The 21,062-nt window shown below is 34.8% G+C and overlaps 1 protein-coding gene across 1 annotated transcript; it reads right to left on the bottom strand.

Annotated features, from left to right (window-relative positions):
- Positions 1 to 7,520: 7,520 nt before the first annotated feature.
- On the bottom strand, positions 7,521 to 9,893 carry LOC127091744 (60S ribosomal protein L4). The gene is made up of 2 exons (XM_051030441.1): positions 8,718 to 9,893; positions 7,521 to 7,842 (listed from the first exon to the last, which is right to left on the bottom strand). The coding sequence occupies exons 1-2, from the start codon at positions 9,816 to 9,818 to the stop codon at positions 7,729 to 7,731; spliced, it is 1,215 nt and encodes a 404-aa protein (XP_050886398.1). The 5' UTR covers positions 9,819 to 9,893; the 3' UTR covers positions 7,521 to 7,728.
- Between the last annotated feature and the right edge of the window lie 11,169 nt (positions 9,894 to 21,062).

Here is a 21,062-nt window from a genome sequence, read left to right as displayed (position 1 = left end):
AAATCAAATTAAAATGCATTTAAATTGAATTATGTTTGGTCAAATACCTAAAACCTCTTCAAAATACCAAATAAATGGCCAAGAGATTTATCCTAGGTCAAACAAGGTTAAAGAACCTTAGACAAAAAGTTTCATAATTTTTGAAAAGTCAAAAGTATTTTTAAACAATTAAAAATATGCATAAAAACAATTAAATCATGAAAAATATCAACATTAATCCAAAAAATAGTTTTAATTCAGAAAATGAAAGAGGAAAATATTTGAATTTTTTTGGTGAAAGTCCCATATTTTTTGGATTAAAAATGAAATTGATATGAATTAATTAAAATAAAAGGATTAAATGGAAAAAAATCAAAAAATCAAAAAAACAAGGGTCATCTGATCTCCCTCATTAATTGAGGTGGCAGATCAGATGGCTAGGAGCACACATTCCATAATGTCCTTAGTCAAACGTGCTACATGTATGGTAATCAGATTGGACGCGTGAGATTAAAACATTTCAAAAACGAATCAGATGGCTTGGATTGATCCAGCGCATCACTTGAGCCCTAGCTCTGGTCATCTTCTTCGGTGAGCACCACCGGTCTGGTTCAAGCTCAACTCAATGGAAAATGAAAAGTGAATACACTAATTTGAAGGAAAAATGCTCAGGAGCACGAATCTGGCCTCAATTTTCTCCAATTCCAGGTATATAAAAAGATACAGGGATTTGAATTTTGAGGATCATGAACTGAATTACTTCGATTTGACCTCAATCGTCTTGCCTACATTGATAGGACTCAAGACAACCAAAAATCAACAAGAATGGTGAAGAATTGAGGGAGAATCGAAGAGATGAAAATTCTGAAAAATTCACCTTCAAAGGAGCTTCAGATTGGCACGATCTTGCTTTCAATTATGCTTGGTCTTGCTTCAGATGCTTGTGGAAGTGATTAGGATCAATGAAAGGTATGGACTCTTGGAGTTCCAATCTCAAGCTTCCAAATTTGGGTCTTATTTATAGGCCATGAGATTGATTTCTACACACTTCCGAATTTGGCAATTTTGTGAAATTCTCTTTGCATGCTTACATGGGCGTGTGATAGGCTCATCAAGTGATGCAATTAGGTCCAAAATTGAGTGTGACTCATGCTTAAACCATGTTACAAAGCCATGCAATCATGTATGAAAAGTGGAAGTGGAAATCATTCAAATGGTTCTTCATGTTGCACCCATGCGCAAGTACTTCATCCTTTGGCCAAATGAGATGATCTTGGACTTTTTCGAAAGGTGGGATCAAGGGGAACAACTTTCATGTTGAACATTTTTTCATTTAAAGCTTGTGTCATGATTAATTTTGAGGTTGAAGTTTGGAAAATCAAACATATTTGAAAATTTTCTGAGTCCCAAGTCAAATGTTCACTTCTTCCACCTTGAATAACTTTTCCTATGGACTTAAAATGAGAAAAGTTCCTTCATTAAAGTTGTATCTCTTTCAAAACTATTCAATTTGGTCACAAATTTGACCTCATTTGGATTTGGAATGAAGGAGTTATGCATTTTAGAAGTTGAGGAAAATCACTTGTTCAATGGTATTGGCCCAAAATGACCTATAATGTTTCCTCTTGGCACATGCATTTTCAAGTTGAATTTGAACTTCCTCGAAACATGAAAGTTTAAGTAGACATATTGAATTTGATCATGTAATTTTAATGGCTTTCATCTCATAAAAATAGAGCAAGTTATGGTCTTGGGAGGTTGACCTCCAAACTAGGGTTCAGACAAAATGACATATAATCTTTCATCATAAAAAATGACTTTACAAGCAAAACTAGATCTTGAATTCAACATGAAAGTTGTTTAGAATATCATTTTGAGTAATGTTTCTCTTGGAATAATTTACATATAACAAAAATTGTAGGAGATAGGGTCTAGGGAACCCCGGTTTTGACCAGTTGACTTTCTTTGGTCCACTACCATGAACCGTCTTGCTAGCTTGACATTCTCTTGATTTTTGGGACTCATGGAGGATCATATATGCATAATATTATGTAAGGTGAAGTATACCTTGAAATATTTGATCAATTTTTGAAGAAACTTGTTGAAGAAGTCATACAAGATACCTAGATGAATTACGGTTTCCAAGGCAAACAAACTCCAAACTCTTGATGATTTCTTGATCAAAATGATATGTGAAGATCATGGGGATCCATATATGATGCTTATAGCCAATGTGAACCAATTCTTGATTGTGCTCCTTGCATTGAGGGTCTCAAACCCTAGATATGAGCTTGATAGAGCATAGGTGAGCATACACACTACCTACAAAAGCAACAAACTATACATTGACATATTTTTGGTATTTTGGTTAGTAAATAATGAAAAACAAAGTATGATACAATCAAAATGTGATTGGTGATCTCTCCGAATGCAAACCCAATGAATTAGGGGTTAGGAGGATGCTAAGTTGTGATCCTGATGCCAATGCATATGATGAGATAGCATGAGGGATCTTAGGGTCAAAATTGGGGTCTTACACTTTTCTATTATTCTCAAAACATTCAACCTATTTATATTGAATCCATGTCAATTATTTATCCTTTTTGTTGAGTCTTGCTTTGTGCAACTTGGTTGTTGTTCTTGTGTAAATTTGAGAATGAACCAAGACCCGCTCATCTAGAAATCTGATAACAATTAAGAACCAAGACCCACTCATCTAGAAACTTGATTTAACCTTGTGTTTATGTTCATCATTCATCAACTCATAATGTCAGTAGTTGTTGAGATTATTTGGCAGTGTTCGCCATCTTCATCCTTAGTATTTTTTAACTTTATTATGGACCCTCCTATAAAGATTGAGTGTAAGGGAGGGTATCTAATGTTTTTGTATGTCGCTGTTTTTTTAATTGTAACAAATACAAGTATCGTTTCTCGCTGTTTTTTAATTGTCACTTACACAAAAAGTGTGAAAGGGTTCAAGTTATGGGATACGATTAAAAGGAATATAGTAATTAATATATATGTTTTTTATGTTTATTTAATGTTGAAGTAGAAATTTGCAACAAATGTATCAACATTTGAAGGAGAAACTTCTAGCAAGCAGGTGATTTGGGTAGTTGGTAATACGCCATCAGTGAACAATATGCAGGTAGTTCTTGAAAAACATAAGGAACCAGGCTTTGAAACTTAAATTATCCATGAACTTGAAGTTTCATGTGGATTATATGATTATATTCTTGTATGTGACATATAACATTGTTCAACCAAGTCACCAAGAAGATATGGCTGAGAAGACTTGACAGTCTATGTTCTTGCTAGTTTTGTAAACCCTTCGACTTTTTGAGAGGCTATAACTAGATAAAAGAAATATAATTGGAAGGGTACAATGGTGGATGAGATGGAGTCCTTGAAGAAAAATCACACATGGGAGCTTATTCAGCTTCCTATGAGAAAAAAAAGGTCATTGGTTGTAATTGAGTGTTCAAGAGAAAACTATTAATAATTGAAGGGGGAAAGTTCAAGGCTCGTCTTGTAGAAAATGGGGTACTCACAACAGAAAATAATTGACTATGATAAAATTTTCTCTCTGGTCATCAAACATACTTCTATCGGGGCAGTGTTAGCCTTGGTAGTCAGCCGAGACATGCACTTAGGTAGATGGATGTTGATAACACCAAATTACACAATTATTTTGACTCATTTTTGTACATGTTTTGTTATCATTTTAACTCCATTTCTAGTATTATATGGGTACTTTGTCTATATTTCAGGTATTTAACCATATTTGGACCATATGCGAAGAAAGGAAATAATTTGGATGCAAAACAATGAAAAAATGAAAATTTGCACTCAAGGCTACCCATATGGCATTTGCCATAGAGGTAGCCACCAGGAGAATGACGTGTCCCGTGTTTCAATGGTCAAAAGACTTGGTCACGCCCACGTTACGAAGATGGTGTTCTCCATGCAGGGGATGGCATTCGCTATCCTTTATTTTTGCGCATCAGTTGGAAAAGGGCATTGTTTGGTCTTCCACTCTTCCCATGTTTCCCTATATTTTCTCTCACGATTTGAGAAGTTTTCACTTGAGATTTTAGGGTTGAGGATAATTATAAATAGTGATTTTTTTAGCTTTCCAAGGCATCCAAGCTTAGTACCAACATGAGCCATAAATTCAATATCATTAGAGCTTTAACCCCTTACATCAAAGGGTTATCTCATTTTGTTCGTGTATCAAGCTTGGAGCACTTTTATTTTGATGTTAATTATCTTCCCGCATTTACATTTCGTCGAAGTTTATTTTCGTCTACCCGCATTTTATCAGATTTAAGTCTCCGATTGGAGCATGTTCTTATTTTATTCAGCTTTATTTACGCTTTAATTGCTTTATTTTCCCACACTTTATTTATCGCATTTTATTTCCTCGCATTTGCCTTTAAACCGCTTTATTTAAAAACGTCATTATGTTTAATTCTAAATCTAAATCAAATGTCTTTTTACTTACTGTAATCGTGTCTAGCTAATTTATTCGTACTAGAATGTGAGGACCGTCATTTGACGGTACTCTGTCCGTTATTTCTTTAGGATTACAATTTTGGACTCTTTTGGTTTTAATGCAATTTTTCCAAACTTAATCTAATTTGTGACTACGAACGTATGACAGTGATGACGTCGGGTAAGATCGAAATTCTTCTGGAATTAAAGATTTAAATTGGTTATTTTTTGTTAGTAAATACCGCGAAAGCACTTTATTAATTACTTGGGAGGTTTAATATTTTCAGAAGAAGGTTTTAAAACTATTTACGAACGCGCACGCCTATAGGGTTAGGACCCGATCACCTGAGCGGAAGTTATGGACCCTTGTTATTTAAACTTACCAATCAAAATCACTTTTCAACTAAGTAAAGAATCTAATTCCTTAAAATATGATTTACTACTTTGAAGCAATTAGTGTCGGTCATATGTGAAAATGGACGGTATAAATTAAAGAGTAAAATCCGGTTCTGAATACGCGAAAGCGATAGTTTCTGTTTAATTGAATTCTTTTCAAGGTAGAAAATATTTCTCCGTACAGTAATCCTATTAGAAGCTATCAAGAGTGTTGTTAATTGATGTGAACCACGTTCTAGTATTACCAGCTCGAATCTATTAAAGTTTATTATTTTCTTGTTCCATTCTTAATTCATTCGCCTTAGATAAACACCGTAACAATTAGAAACGATAGATTTGACTATTGATCTCTGTGGGATCAGTATCTTTTAAAACTACGTGATAGACTGTACACTTGCAGTTAGTTATTCCGATAGACTCAAAATCTCTCGAACAGATGTGAAGACAAGATTTCTTCATGGTAATTTAGATGGAGAAGAAAGAGAGATTCAATGACACTGGACACAATAGACTAGTTTGTAAATTGAAGAGGTATTTGTATGATTTTAAAACCGTCTCCAAGATAATGGTACAAGTATTTTGATTCATGCATGCTTAAGATTGACTACAGAAGGTGTGAGCATGATTGTTGTGTTTATATTGAGAGCCAATGATAACTCTTTTATTTTTCTGTTATTGTATGTCAATGACATGTTGATTGTTGATAATCATTTATAAGATGTAAATGAACAGAAAATCATGTTGTGAAAAAAAATTGACATGAAAGACTTAGGTGTTGCTAAGAAGATTATTGGTATGAAATTCACAGGGATATGAGTGCTAGAAAATGATGGCTCTCTAAAAAAAAGTATGTTGAAAAGGTGTTAGACAAGTTTAACATGGGTAATTTCAAGGTTGTAAGTACTTCATTGGAGAATCACTTTAACCACTCATTGGATTAGTTTCCAAAGACACATGCATAAGTTGAGTATATAACAAAGTTCTCTTATGTCATTATTGTTGATTGTTTAATGTAGATTTGGCACAAGCTGTAAGTCAAGTTTGTAAGTTTATGCCCAAACTCATTGGCAAGTAGTTAAGTGGATTTTCAGGTACTTTAAGAGTACTAGGAGTTATGATATCATGTTTAACACTAAATATGATGATATTTTCGGTGTAGTATATGTTGATTCAGACTATAGTGGTGATATGAATGATATGAGTCTACTACAGGGTATGTCTTTACTTTAGCATGAGGACCTATTTATTGGATATCATCATTTCAATCCATAGAGGTCATGTCAACAACTGAAGCAGAGTATATGGCAGAAGGTGAAGTTGTCAAATGAGTCTTATAACTTACAAGATTAGTGAGCGGATTTGGTGGAGTAAGGTGGAGAGTGATTGTATTGTGATAATCAAAGTGTCATTTATTTGACAAACAATCAGATATATCATGTCTAAACCAAACATATTGATATGAGATTTAATAAATATTGATTGTGTTCAATAAATTTTACTTTCATTTCTCCTTAATCTTCTATACTGGTGATTGTGTTCAATGTATTTTACTTTCATTTCTCCTTAATCTTCTATACTGGTGATTGTGTTCACTGTATCATGTCCGAACCAAGTATGATATGCATGAGTTGTTTCGGAAAAAAATGAAACAAGTGATGTTTGATGCTAATGAATATGGATATTATGCATGAATGATTCCATGGAAGATGGATAAAAACAGTAGCAGATTAGGAACCTTCTTGAAGATCTAAGCCGATACTGTGAAGAAAATGCAAATGCCATATGGCATGCATGTTTGATGCAGAAATATGCAATCTAGAGAGGGATGAGACCTTCTCTTGTATAGTTAACTCTATCATCCTCCTGATCACAATCTAGGAGATGATTTTAGGTTGTGGCCGGGAAGTGGAAATTTCAGAGATATGAAGACTTGGAGTTCCCAAAAGTGTCATGTGCTTTGTGCGGCTCATTAATCATAGGGGGTTGATAACTAATGAGAGAACGATAAAAATGAATCTTCGTGCACCATTTTGTGATGACACGTGCTGAGAGACTGTCTCCTGAACTTTGGTTCATGTTGATACAATATATATGAGCCATATATTTGGCCCTTAAAAGAGAACTTTCAATAGTAGAGGTTTGCATCGATTGAGATATAAATTTAGGATCTATAGAGCAATTACTTAGTAGATGTTGTGAAACAGTCCTTCCTTTCTGATACTCTATTGAGTGCTACAAGATCTGCTACATTAGAACCAAGACTTATAGACCCCAATCAATTAGTATTGAATATTTGCCTTTCCGTGAAATCCCCTAGTATATACAGTACTCAATAAAAATTGGTGCGAATGGAATGTCAATAGTCGTCTTACCAATAGGTGTTGCACTACATACCAATTATAAAAAAGTACGTTGAAAAAACATAAACGGTTGATTTAAACTATTGTCAACTATTTTGAAACATAACAAGATACAGGGATGACTATTAAAAATCATATGTATTAGCTCTGACGTCACATTCAACCCAAAAAAAACTGGTAGTGAAGAGATTGGACCACTAAATTGTTGCCATAGAGGATGCTCAACCCTGAGGCAGGCCAAGACAATTCATATTTTGGAGAAAAGAAGAGTTAATTATAGATATGTGGATATTATGCAAGAAAAAACACATTGCTAGATTATTCGGCTGCAATAAAAAGACAAAACAGTTTGAATTTAAACAAGAGAAACAAAAATGTAATGATGTCTGCAAAATATGTGATAACCTCAATATGCAAAACAATGAAGACCAAAAAGTAACCCGCTCAGGTAACAAACTTGCAAAAGAAAAAGCTAATACTAAAATATAAATTTCGGTTATCACTGTGATACACCCAACCACTTGGAGAAGTTGTCGAATTCGGTGTAATCAGAATCTGAAACCATGGTGTTGTACCATGCTTTTCCTGCAGCCTTAATGGCAGAAGCTTCCTCCTGAAAGGACCAAGGGAAAATAAAGTCAATTTCAAACAATGAAAATTAATAGAAATTTGGGGACAAATGCCTTATTTATAAAGCATAGATTTCAAAGCAGACAGTGTAGGCAAAGGCAACAATGAGGATGGCACATAGACTGATTAAGCAAAGAGCTAAAGCTCGTTTAGATATTAAGTGCAATTTAAAAGAGTTTAAACAAAAGTGGAGAACCACTTGCAATCATGGAAGCGCAATTCAAATCCACATGTAGCTGTCGCAATTTAGATCTATGACTGAATTAGTACTGATTCTAATATATGAAACTGCAATATAAATAGAATAAGATATGGCAGAAAATACCAAATGACACAATTATAAACCCTTGATAATATCATTCGAGTCAAGTGTTATCAATAACAAGTTACAGAAAGAAAAAAAAGTAGATCAAATTGAAAAATGATGGCAGAACAAGTTATAGACGATATACAGCAATACTTAGCAGTCTGATTATTCTAAATTGAATACTACATAATCACCTCCATTAATGATCTTCAACACCTTTATAACAGAAATTAAAACACTATACTGTAATAATGGGAGTATATAGAAACGGGCAAAGCACAATACAAATGACAAATCAAATCAAAGTGCAATTAGCACACACCTAACTTCAGCACAATACTAAGAATATCCTGTATAAACAATTGAAACACCCTAGACCAAAAAATGGAACAACAAAACTGATAGAGCAATAACAATAGTATAGTATAACATCATACACAACAAACAAAACATTTATCTCTAAGTCAATGTAGCAATATTAGAAAAACACTATAAACATGAAACGTACTAGATTTAGGCAAAATATATAACAATTGATGTAAAAGTTTCACCTTAGATATGGTCTTCCTCTTCTTATCAAGCTTCTCCTTCTTAGATTTAAGACGCTCAGCCTCAGCAAGTAAAGCCATCCTTTTAGCAGTCTTGGCATAAGGATTAAGTCTAAGCATAACATTAAGATTCTTAAGAGGATTCTTCTTAAGAGTAGCACGCTTAACATCTTTCTTAATAGGTCTCACAACAGATTGAACTTCATCAGAGTTAATAATCCTAGTCAAATCAGAATTAGTCATCTTTGCCCTAGGTAAAACATAACCCTTTTTCTTCTCAGAACCCTTATCAAAAGACCCATAAATTGAATCAAGTTTCTCGAATGCAGACTTAGTCCAAATAACAAATCTACCTAAATGTCCACCAGGTGCAAGTTTCAAAAGATTAAGTCTCTCAACATTGGCAATTTCAACACCAGGAATGTTCCTGAAAGCTTTAACAGCTTTGGCTCCTTCAGTACTGTAAACAATCAAAGGTCCTTTACGAGAAATATATCGACGGTTACGCATTTTACCTTTTCCGGGACGAATTCCATGGCTATCCTTAGCTTTCTCAGCATCGGGAAAAGCTCCGATCTTCTTCAAAACCTTGATCGCTTCCTTTGTTTTCTCAACTCCTTCGGCGGAATCACCAACAACAAGAGGAAATTCAGGAACTGCCTCGATCCTGTGACCACGAGCGAGAACAAGTGAAGGAACAGCGGAAGCAGCTATGGCCGAAACGACTGCATAACGCTTCTGGTTGACATTGATCTTACGGTGCCATCGGCGCCAGATCCTGGTCGGAGCAAACATACGACCACCGCGACACATGTTTCCGAAGGCAGCTTGACCTGCACGGTGAGTTCCACCACCGGCAACACGGGGAATACGGGAGACAGCACGACCGGTTCCCCATGATTCGGCGGAGGTTTGGTGACCGGCGCCGCGGCTGACGGCGTAAGGTTGGCGACTGTTATTGGATATGTTGGAGTGGACGAAATTGACGATGTCAGGGCGGATTGAGGCACGCATTACGTCGGGAATGGGTAGAGTGGTTGGGGAATCAGTGGCCACGTCGGAGTCCAGTGCCTGGACGGTGACAAGGGGTCTTGCGGCTGCCATTTCTGGGTGAAGGAAATGGAGGAAGCTGAAGCTAGGGTTTTCTATGGTGGGTGAGAGGTTTTAGGAGCGAAAATGATTTATATATGTTAGGGTTTTATGGGAACTGGGCTTGGGCTTCTTCCAGAAAATTTTACCTCGTACCCAACGATTATACTTATAATATTTTGTTAAAAATACCAAATTGTATCCTTATTTGTTTTAAATTAATTTATTATTTTATTTTCTACCACTTATTTATGACTTTTGAAAATTACACTCCTTCGTACTCGCATTTGAACACTTTGAAAAAGACTTCCGGTATATTTGTTTTCTTTACCGTAACATTTAGTTAAAGACATCTAGTTTATTATAAAACGTGTTCTAGAACACGGTCTAAAAGAGTTCCGATTTGGTGTAAAAAATATACTGAATCAGAACACTTAACAAATGTGTTCTTGTTAACACACTCATATGTACCGAAACTCTTTCATGAAAATTTATGGTTTGTTCATTTTATGTACCGGATTTCTTTTATGAAGACTTCAAGTTTTTTTTGACAAATTTGTATTGACGTAGGTATGGAAATTCTCCCCAAGTATGTGTAGATACTTCTAATATTTTTCCAACTACTCAAAGATTTGGTACATTATAGGAGGTGATAAGGTGGAATAAAGAGGTTGTAATCTAAAATAAAGTAATTGATATTATCACTCGTTCAGATATTGAAACAGACAAGAGAGGGAGAAGTAACAAGTCAATATTTAGTTGTGATAAATATGGGAAATACAAGGATACTGATAGTGGAACCCAAAGTGAGACAAAAAAATATGGATGTTCATTTAAAATCAGGTTGATTCCGGCGAAAGATGGGTCTGGCTGTGAAATTCTGGTATTAGATATGAGATGTCGAATGTAATGTCACGACACTAATATCTGAATAACAAATAAAATATAAACAGGATAAAAACAAAGAAACAATTGAACAAGCGACACAAGCAATTTTTAACCCAGTTCGGTGCAAACTCACCTACGTCTTGGGGCTACCAAGCTAGTAAGGAAATCCACTAAACAGAATTAGTTCAAAGACTCTCAGTAAACAACTCTAAGTTACAGTCTTTTCACCTAATCTCTACCTGTGTGACTTCTATCTAAGAACTCTTAGATATGAGACCATACTCACTCCCTCTCAATCACAGCAGTGATATAAAAACAAATACAAAAGAAAGAAGACACGCTTCAATGACGCATACTTGATCTTGCTTAAAATCTTCAACCAAGTAAACAAACACTCGTGCTTCAAAGCTTAAAGTGGACAAATTACAACACAAAAGTCAGTCCAATTCATACATCAATAAGATGAATGAATGGCTCATAATACATAAGCTCACACAAGACTAAAACCTTAAAACTCTCTCACTTTATCTTTCGTTTCTTGTGTGTCTAAAACAGGTTTTACATGGCCTTTAAATAGAAGCTTTTGAATGGGCCTGGGCAACATAAAACCCTAATTTTATTTTCCTTGCGTATCTTCTAAGAAACAGCAACTAATCATCCCTTATTGGAAAAAAGATCATTCTGGTTTTAAATCAAATTACTCCTTGAATAGCGCATTTAATCTCCACATAGGCACACACAGATTTGCATGAAAAGCGCAATACCAAAATACATAATATTCAGACTGAATGTTCTGTATACACATGTCTTAACATCGGGTCTGACATCTTATTTAAATCCTGCACAACCATATTTAAACATCCTGCAGGAAGCTGATATCACATGTCAAGACAACATGCGTGACAACTTGTGGTAACACTAAGTTTTACCAAAATTGATGCCAACACAAAGAACCAACAAACTCCCCCTTTGGCAAATTTTGGCTAAAACATACATTAGATCATAAGTTCACAAGAAATCAAATAAAGTATCAGTTCAGCAGCAGCAGAAGTAAACATACACACATTGCTAGCAAAAATAGCAACTAGTAAACACGCATGCGCTTGTGCTCAGAACAGACCACCTCAAAACACACCACCTCCCCCTTCAGCTAGTCCACACCAAGCACCAATCTACTTCACACAGACAGAATACTTCTCCCTCTTTGTATCAAACATAACATCAAACATCATCTAGCTATAGCTACTTCTCCCCTTTTTTAGTCAAAAGAGACCAAAGAGACAAAATAAATGTCTATTCAGTCATAAACCAAAATGTCAAAAGTTAAGGGTTACAAAACCAAGTACATAATCAGCTGTAAGCAAGCTGAGATACAAACCAACAAAACAGCAAAACAGAATTGCCAAAATCAACAGCAAAACAGAATTGCCAAAATCAAGGAAATCCATCACATCAATAAAAACCATCACATCAAAGGGCCAAATTCAAAAGAGCTAATCAGAGGAGCTTGAGCTTGCAGCTTCATCAGCATCAGAAATAGAATTGCCACTTGTCTCATCATTATTGTAAACCTCTCACTAGAGGTGTGGGCTTCAGCTTCCTTAGCATGATCAATATTTTCCCTTTCAGCTTGCTCCAAGCTTGCAATCAATGCTTCCAACGATTTTTTCCTAGTTGTTGCTACCCTTATCCCTTCACCCAGCTCTTTACAAGTCTCCTTCAGCTCAGCAATAGTTCCAACTTTTGAGGCTGACTTTTTCATGGCAGATGTCATAACAATGTCTTCGACATGACTGCCTTCAGACAGTTTATAGTGCACAGACAGAGCAGGTTTTCTTCTACTTGGTAAGTCATTAAAACTCAGAATACCAGGGTGTTGCTTCAGGATAATCCCACAAATCATAGAGGGGAAGGCAATAGGCAGCTTAACTGCATTAGTAGATGCATGCTTGATGATTTATTCAAACATAAATCTACCATAGTCAAAATTCAGTTTGGTTCCAACAGAAAAAATAAATCTTCCAAGGGTATTAGAAATTGTGGAAATATTGTTGGTAGGCAGCTTAATTGTGATTGGTTCACCATGAAGATTGTGAAAAAATTGTTTCAGGTGGACCGGTGAAGCCACAACGTTCAGGGCAACCGCGAAAGGTCTGCCAAGAATGTAGTTGTAAACACTCTTGCAATGGATCACTAGGAATTGAGAGTTCACAGTTAGGATGTCCCTTCCTTCTCATAGTGATATCATCAATTTGACATATTCCCACAAGCGGGTAATCGTGTCGTTAAACAGATGTAATTATGGCCCTTTATATGACGATAAATTTCCTCTCTCGAGGCCCATATAAATTTCCTCTCTCAGGGCCCATCTTCTTAAACAGCTCGAAATACATTATGTTGCATGAGTTATTGTCATTAATAAGGATTCGAGAGACGTCGAAATGCCCGACAGTAGAATTTATGACTAAGGGAAATACGTCATTCGGGGTCCCCCGAGTTTCTTACCATCTCAACACCCGAACATTGGTCTGTTTGGAATATTGATTGATGCGCCCCGTTTGTTCTTATAAATGACCATCAATTCAACATTTGTTCTCTTCATCATCCCTTTGGATGGGAAGTTAGCCCGAGGTGCGCCTCCGGTGATGACAATAAGGTGTGGGCACTTCCCTTTGCCAACTCCTTTATCTTTGTCGTTAGTACCCTCTTTGTTGGTCACGACATCCGCAACTTTGGAGGAGAACTTGCTTGTGGGTGATTCTTCTCTATATATTTTGTCTCCCTTAATGTACTCAGATAAGATATTCTCTTTATCAAACCCTTGATTGCATCCTTAAGCTGGATGCAGTCATCAGTGTTGTGACTGTGGCAATATTTCGTCTTATCAATTATTGATGACTCTTTGATGGGAAAGGGGTTTTAGACTCTAACCTTTCACAAGTCCGTGTTAGCACACTCTTGGTAAATCTTTTCTCATGAGGCATCCATAGGAATATACTTATCGTATCGACCATGGGTTCCCCGCTCAATCTCGTTCTTTTGCTCGTGGGGGTATTTCCCGAATGGTCGCTATAACTTATATTTGTTGCATCTGAGTTGTCAAATAGGGAGTTCTCAAGCTTATAGAATCAGTATCTAGGAAGAAATAATTACAACTCAACTAAAAAATCAAACTTTATGCTTTAAGATATGAATAAAGGCACTAGAGTGGTGCATACAAATAACACAAACAAAGACTCAAAAGATAAACGCGAACACATAATCTTCAATACTTTCACACCTCAAACGCGAGGTTTGAGTCTCCTTAAATATCAATGCTTCTTATGGGATTTTTTCCAATGGAAATTTGATTTAATCTCGTCCATAATTATGACCGATACAGTTGGATTTGATTTTCTCCACAAAAGTCTCCAACAAAATATATGATTTGTTTTTAATTAAAATTTAAATTTAAATCTACATTTAAATTTATTTGATATTTAAATAGTTTTCAAACAAATCACACAAACGCATTGCTAAAATATAACAACAACTCTGCAAAAAATCTGATTGAGATCCAACTAGAAAATAATGTGCAGAACATCTACAACATTGCCCTACTGACAAGGGTCAGATGTTACACACATGTTGGGACATTTATTTCCACATGTGTCCTTTCTTCACACAAACATCTTGAACATACAGAACAAAATCTTTACTTGATATACATCATAATTCCAACTTCTCAAGTAAAGGATTCAAAATAAATCTCTTGCTAAAACTGAACCAAATCTATCTTCAATGCATATCCTATTAGATGTTTTCTTTAATGCAAATCCAATCAAATATTTCAACTCCAAGTCTTTTTAATTAATCCATATCTAATTAAATCTTCTTCAAACATATGGATTAATAAAATATTTTTAGAAAATCTTACTAAATAATATTTGCTAAAAGATACAACAACAAATCTTTCAGGAATCAGACATCAATGCGCACAGATTCACTCACAATTCTTGTAATCTTGACTGAGGTCAGATGCTGAAAAATCTTGTTCCACATGTTAGCTCTGAATAAAACATATCTTGTTCCAGATGCTGGAACATCTTGTTCCACATATTTCCTCTGTACGAAATACATCTAGTACATATGTTATTTTACCTAATGCAGGCAATTAAAAGGAACAACAATCTCCACCGCCCCCTTTGGCAGATTTTGGCTAAAACAACTTACAATATATGGTCTTCAAGAAGGAGCACAAGTAGCACACCATATCAGAATATGCCATATCATAGTATACACAACAATAACAAAACCATATGTGCAAATCATATCAACCACCAAACATGAGCTCACAACATCACATCAGACACAACATCACACTCCCCCTTTTTGCCTCAATTTGGCAAAGGTTTGAAAATGAAAACCATAGAAATACCACATAAAATCAAAACATATATGGATTTGAATACCATTATATAGTGAAAAATCATATCATGGTAGAAGTAGAAACACAAAAGATATATAACCATTTTAGAACCAACTTACAGTAAAACAACAAACTTCAGGATACCATCACACATATCCAACCAAAGGACTTGGGAACATGTACCATATAATCATAACACAAGAACAACTACAATAAGGAACACCAGCATATCAATAGCAGCAACAAAAATTAAGGTGAGTAGGCTCCAACATTTCTTCATCAAAAACCAGATCACTTCCATCAATCAGGTGCACAGATGTTGGACATAATATCTGAGACATCTTTCCCAAAAAATAGCTTATAACTGAAACTCAACAACCCATGAGGAATACCATTATTCTTAACCTCAAGCCCATTCATCAACTTAGGATAACAAGATCCAACATTCAGTACCATCTTCAACAACTGAGCATCACTTTGAAGCTCCATGATTTCATTATACTTCAGTGTTTCAACATAATGTTCTTCTTCATCCTCACTTGCAGTTTCCTTTTCCTCATCAACTTCCTTTTCCTCCTCAAACAACTTATATACTTTGGGAATCAAATGTGTAGTTCTTCATTTGCTTCACTTGAAAATAAGAAAGTAGGTAACATCTTCTACCATGCTCAACTCAAAATCAGACTAGATTTAATGAACATAATACTCTAACATCTTAATTGACATCCTACACAACATAGTGTATTCAACATAAATGTGAGCTCTCATCAAATTCTCATTATCTTCCACATTGACACCCTACATGTTATTAATATTAGTAGTAGCATCCATACTGACTTCCACATAATCATTCTTCTTAATAATACCATCCATGTCAATAACAACATTACTGATGATAGTTCGTCATTGCATATATTTAGTCGAAGAATCAGAGAAAACAAGTGAAAGATGAGCCAAAATGAAGAAGAAAGACCAAAGAATGAGGAAAAAATGGCTAAGTGTGAAGATTATGGACTTAGTGAAAAATTAAGTGAAAAAAGAGAAAAAAAAAAGGATACAGCTTCAGAAATAATCTCATGCACCAACGTCAACCATCACACACGTGATAAGGCCATAAAAGTTGCATCACGCATGCGATGCAAGTCATCACGCACGCGATGATCACTTTTCCTAGGCTTTCCTGACGCGTTCTGATCCATTCTGAAGCCAATAAAAGGGGATTTTATGCACTTTCACAAGGGTTACGATTTTGAAAGCACAAAGGTTGACTTTTAGAGCATTTGAGGACATTACTTCAAGGAAATTCATATGTTATTTTCATCTATCAATTGTGGTATTGTTATTTGAATTATAAATAGCTAAGCTCTTCTAGGTTAGGTTGTGTCATGATGAACCTATTTCCATATTGTTGAATTATATGTTGATTTAAATTTGTATGAACCTTTTGATCTATAATGTAATTCAATTGCTTATTATTCTTAATGCTTTTTATGTGAGATAATCTTTTAATATGATTTTGAGAACATAGGGAATTTTGACCATTAGACTATGTGTTGGACCTAGGGCATTTGTTGTACTCACGCTGGTTGAATAGGAATAGGAGACCCTGAGTAGTGGCATAGGAAATTAAAGTTCTATACATCGTCTAACCCTGCTTACGCTGGTGGACTAGGGATAGAAAGCTCCGAGTAATGGTTAGTGATTTATTTTATGAGGGATTGACTATAACGATTTTGTTAATTCGCCGTGGAGTTATAGTGATAAGATCATTCATACAGGGCATCAAACATCAAGGAATATGGGATTCTAAAATACAACCTGACCACTTTCGTGATTCTGTTTACTCGTTTATTTACTTTTCGCACTAAAACTCGAAAACCCCGTCTTTTTACTAGTTTTTATACATTGCACATATTTTGTCTTGCTTGAAGGCAGTCCCTGTGGATTCGATCTTTTTATTACTTCGACAATATCGGTACACTTGCCGAGAACTCAACAAGTTTTTGGCACCGTTGTCGGGGAATGTTGATAATTTCAATAAGGTAACGCTTGTGCAACATTTAGTTTTGTTTATTTTTATTTTTGTTTTCAATTGTAAATATTTTCATTTGTAAATAATTTATTTTTGTTTCTTCTTAATTTTTCCTTTCTATTTATTTTTATTTTTGTTAAAAAAAAAATTATCTAGTGCAGTGCTAATAATGTATTTTTCTATTTGTTTGTATGCGAGGTCAAGACAGTCATGCAAGATGACGTATATGCTAGCTTGGCAATGTTTGAAGCTTATTCAAAGGAGCTTGCATCCAAAACGCTCATTCTGGAAAATGCTAGAAATTATTCAGAGCCAGGATCTTACATCAATACTAATCATTCATGGGAAGAGGAGTCGTCATCTCAACTTGAAGAAACCTTGACTCAGTTTATACAAATGACTCAACTTAATTTCGAGAAAATCAACAGGCACCAAGAAACTGTGCGAAGTAACATTGAAACATCCTTCGAGAAATTAGAGATGAAACTTAGTCAAATATCTAGCAAATCATCATTAAAACTAAGATTTAGTGAGGATTTCTATGAAATTATATTAGATAGTCCTAGAAATGAGAGAATTTGAAAGAGAAGTCAAACAAGAAAGTGAGGTATTTGATGAATGAGGAGTTGAAGAAACCTTGACTCAGTTCATAAAGATCACTCAAACCAATTTCCGGAAAATCAACATGCGGAAAGAAACCTTGCAAAGGGACATGGAAGCATCCTTCGAGAGCTTAGCTATGCAACTTGGTATAGTATCTAGACAATTAACATTAAAAATGAGTTTTAGTGGAGAATTTGATGGGAAAATTTTAGATAGTCCCAGAGATAAGGAAATTGAAAGAGAATTCAAACAAGAATGTGAGGTTGTCGATGAAGGATGAATTGAAAAAGAGAAAGAAAAAGAAAAGTGTACACCATCTGATAAAGAAATAGAAGCAAGAATAGAAGAAATGGAGGTGAAAATTGTATGTGGGAAAATAACAAGAATGCAATATGAAGATTATATAGTTTTGGATGAAGCTTAAAATACAATGATTCGTTTAACATAGATGTCCAACTGCAAGATCTTCAATAAAAGAGTAGTCTTACATCTAGCAACAAGGCTGATAAAAGAGGAGAAATATATGAAGTATTGGATGAGATTTATGCCTTTTTCTATACTATTAAGCTAAAGAGAATATGGAACAAAAAACTTCAATTCCTGAAAGTGATGAAATTCCTACCAAACAAAAAGAAGAAGAAGGATGACGTATTTTTCTTGTCATATATGCCGCCCTAACACAAAAATCTAAAGGTCAAGCTTAGGACCTTAAAGAAGCGATGGATAGGAGGCAACCCATCATTTATAACCAAATTTTGTTTTGTAGATTTGACTTTATTTTTATTTCAGACCATCCAAAAGAGGAATTAGCTACTCAAGCATAACACTTCCATGAAGATCTGTGTTTTCTTTAATAAACAAGTTTGTAGTTGTTTATTTTTTTCTTCACACTTGCAAGCTTAGCACTTATTGAACAAATGATCCAAAAGAAACTTGATCATCATAATAGAAACTAGCAACTTGAAGGCGAAGGATGAGAAAAGAATCAACAAACTTGTACTCAACCTACATATACCTCATATAGTAAGGTTTGAGCCAAATAATTTCCATTGTTCACTTTTCTTTCTTTATGAGTGTATCCATGCATTATTATTTTATCTAGTTTGATTTATTTTCGATTAAGTTATCTAGTTTCACCGACACACACTGAGACCGTTTTTTTGTTTATAGCTTTGAGCCTTTTTAAACCACCATGTAGTAATAAGTATATCCATTTCTAACCACTTTGAGCTTTAGCCTTTCTTTCGATGACGTAGCCTAAAATTCTTAGCCATATGACTTGAAAAATATTTTATTTTGGGGTTAGGTAGAAGTATGGTTCATAAAGTGTATGAAAAAGATTAAGTTTGGGGTTGCTCTTGGAAGTGAGCAAAGTTTTAAGTTTGGGGTTGAGGTACTAGAGAATATTGGCCAAATATTTCAAAATTTATGAGAAAAAATAAGTGGAAAAGACATTTTTTCAAAAAAATGAGAAAAGAAAAGAATGATTGTATAAGAAGGACCAAAAATCTCTAGTACCGTAAAAAAGGAACAAAGAGGTATGATGATAGAAGGAGAACTAGGCACCTAACTCCAAAGGTTTAAACCTACTTTCCTAAAAAACATCCTACCCAAAAATAAGCCAAGTTACAACCTGAAAAGACCTCTAATGTGTGTGTTGTGATTTCTGTGATGAACTCTATTAGAATATGATAAAGCTAAGCATAATTGATTTTGCATGTTGATTGAGAGATCAACCTATCCATTGAGTGAATTAAAGTGAGTTGAGAGATAGGTTGAATAATCGTCAATGTTGAGGATATTTTTCGAATTCTCCAGATGAAAGTTGGAAGCTAGAACAATCGTCAAGTAAAAGATATATTTAATTTGGTGATGTTCGATTGTTATTGTGCGACTTGTTTTTGGTTGAATGTGCAGTTATAGGCGAGTTACTTGAGGACAGGCAACGATTCAAGTTTGGGATTGTGACGACAGTCTGTTATTGCATAGATTTAGTTAAAGAATCTGAGCAAAACAAGTGAAAGATGAGCCAAAATGAAGAACAAACACCGAAGAATGAGGAAAAAATAGCTAAGTGTGAAGATTGTGGACTTAGTAAAAAATTTAGTGAAAAGGGAGCAAAAAATGATGCAACTTCGGAAATAATCACATGCACTATCGCGCACGTGATAAGGCCATAAAAGTTGCATAGCGTGTGATGAAAGTCAACATGCACACAATGGTCACTTTTTATGGGCTTTTATAACGCGTTATGATCCATTTTGAAGCCAATAAAATATGATTTTTTGCACTTTCACAAAGGTTACAACTTGGAGAGAGCAAAACACGATTTTGAGAGCACAAAGGATGATTTTTATAGCACTTGAGGCAATTAGAGGTCACTATTTTAAGGGAATTCATATGTTATTTTCATATATCAATTTGTGGTATTTTTATTTGAATTATGAGTAGCTAAGCTCGTCTATGTTACGTTGTGTTATGATGAACCTATTTCAATATTGTTGGATTCTTATGATATTTCTTATGAAATTTCTATTGACAAAGTTGATGTTGCATATGTAAATGTAGTTTCGGTTACCAAAATTTTACCATCTATTGAGAAGTCATATGCTTTAGAACTAAAGTCACTCCCTATATTTTTAGAATTTAATGAAAATTTGCCTGTAAATTTTTTATCTAAACTTGAATTTGAACATGAACAAAAAGTGTTGCAGGTATTAAAGAAATATAATAAGGTAATTGGATGAACCTTGATTGACATTCCTAGTATTAGTCAGTCCATGGGTATGCATAAAACCTTATTTTAAGATGGACCAAAAGTCGTAAGGTAGCCCCACAGGCGACATAACCCCTTGATTTTGGATCTTAAAAAAATGAGATCTATATTGCACAAAAGTACAAATAGAATACCATTTTCACTTGCCCATTTGACACTTTTACATATAGAAGAATGTTATTTGATCCTGGAATAAAAAGTGAAGACACTGATAAAAGTTTCAAATTCAATGGACATTGCCTCAAGCTATTCCGTGAGAGCCCCACGTTGGAAGAGGAGACCGTAGAAGAACTTTCATTGGGAAATTCTAATTATATGGTCATATATCCACCTTAACTCCTTGGGTGTGTTCTTTCATCTCTCTCATATCTCTTAATTTATGCTTTTTTCTCTCATTGAGGATAATGTGTGTTTTAAGTGTGAGGGAGGGATGTCATTTACTTTTCTTGTTTTGTTCTCTTCATTTACTTTATTTTGTTTTATTTTCTTTTTAAAAAATATGCATGCTTTTTAGTTGGTTTTTAGGATTGTGTTGTGTAAGTAATTTCTTTA

This window comes from Lathyrus oleraceus, chromosome 6 (assembly GCF_024323335.1).
Source record: "Lathyrus oleraceus cultivar Zhongwan6 chromosome 6, CAAS_Psat_ZW6_1.0, whole genome shotgun sequence".
Classification (NCBI taxonomy): Eukaryota; Viridiplantae; Streptophyta; class Magnoliopsida; order Fabales; family Fabaceae; genus Lathyrus; species Lathyrus oleraceus.
The sequence above is the reverse complement of the archived record's forward strand: the minus strand, read 5'-3'. Positions and strand labels throughout refer to the sequence as shown.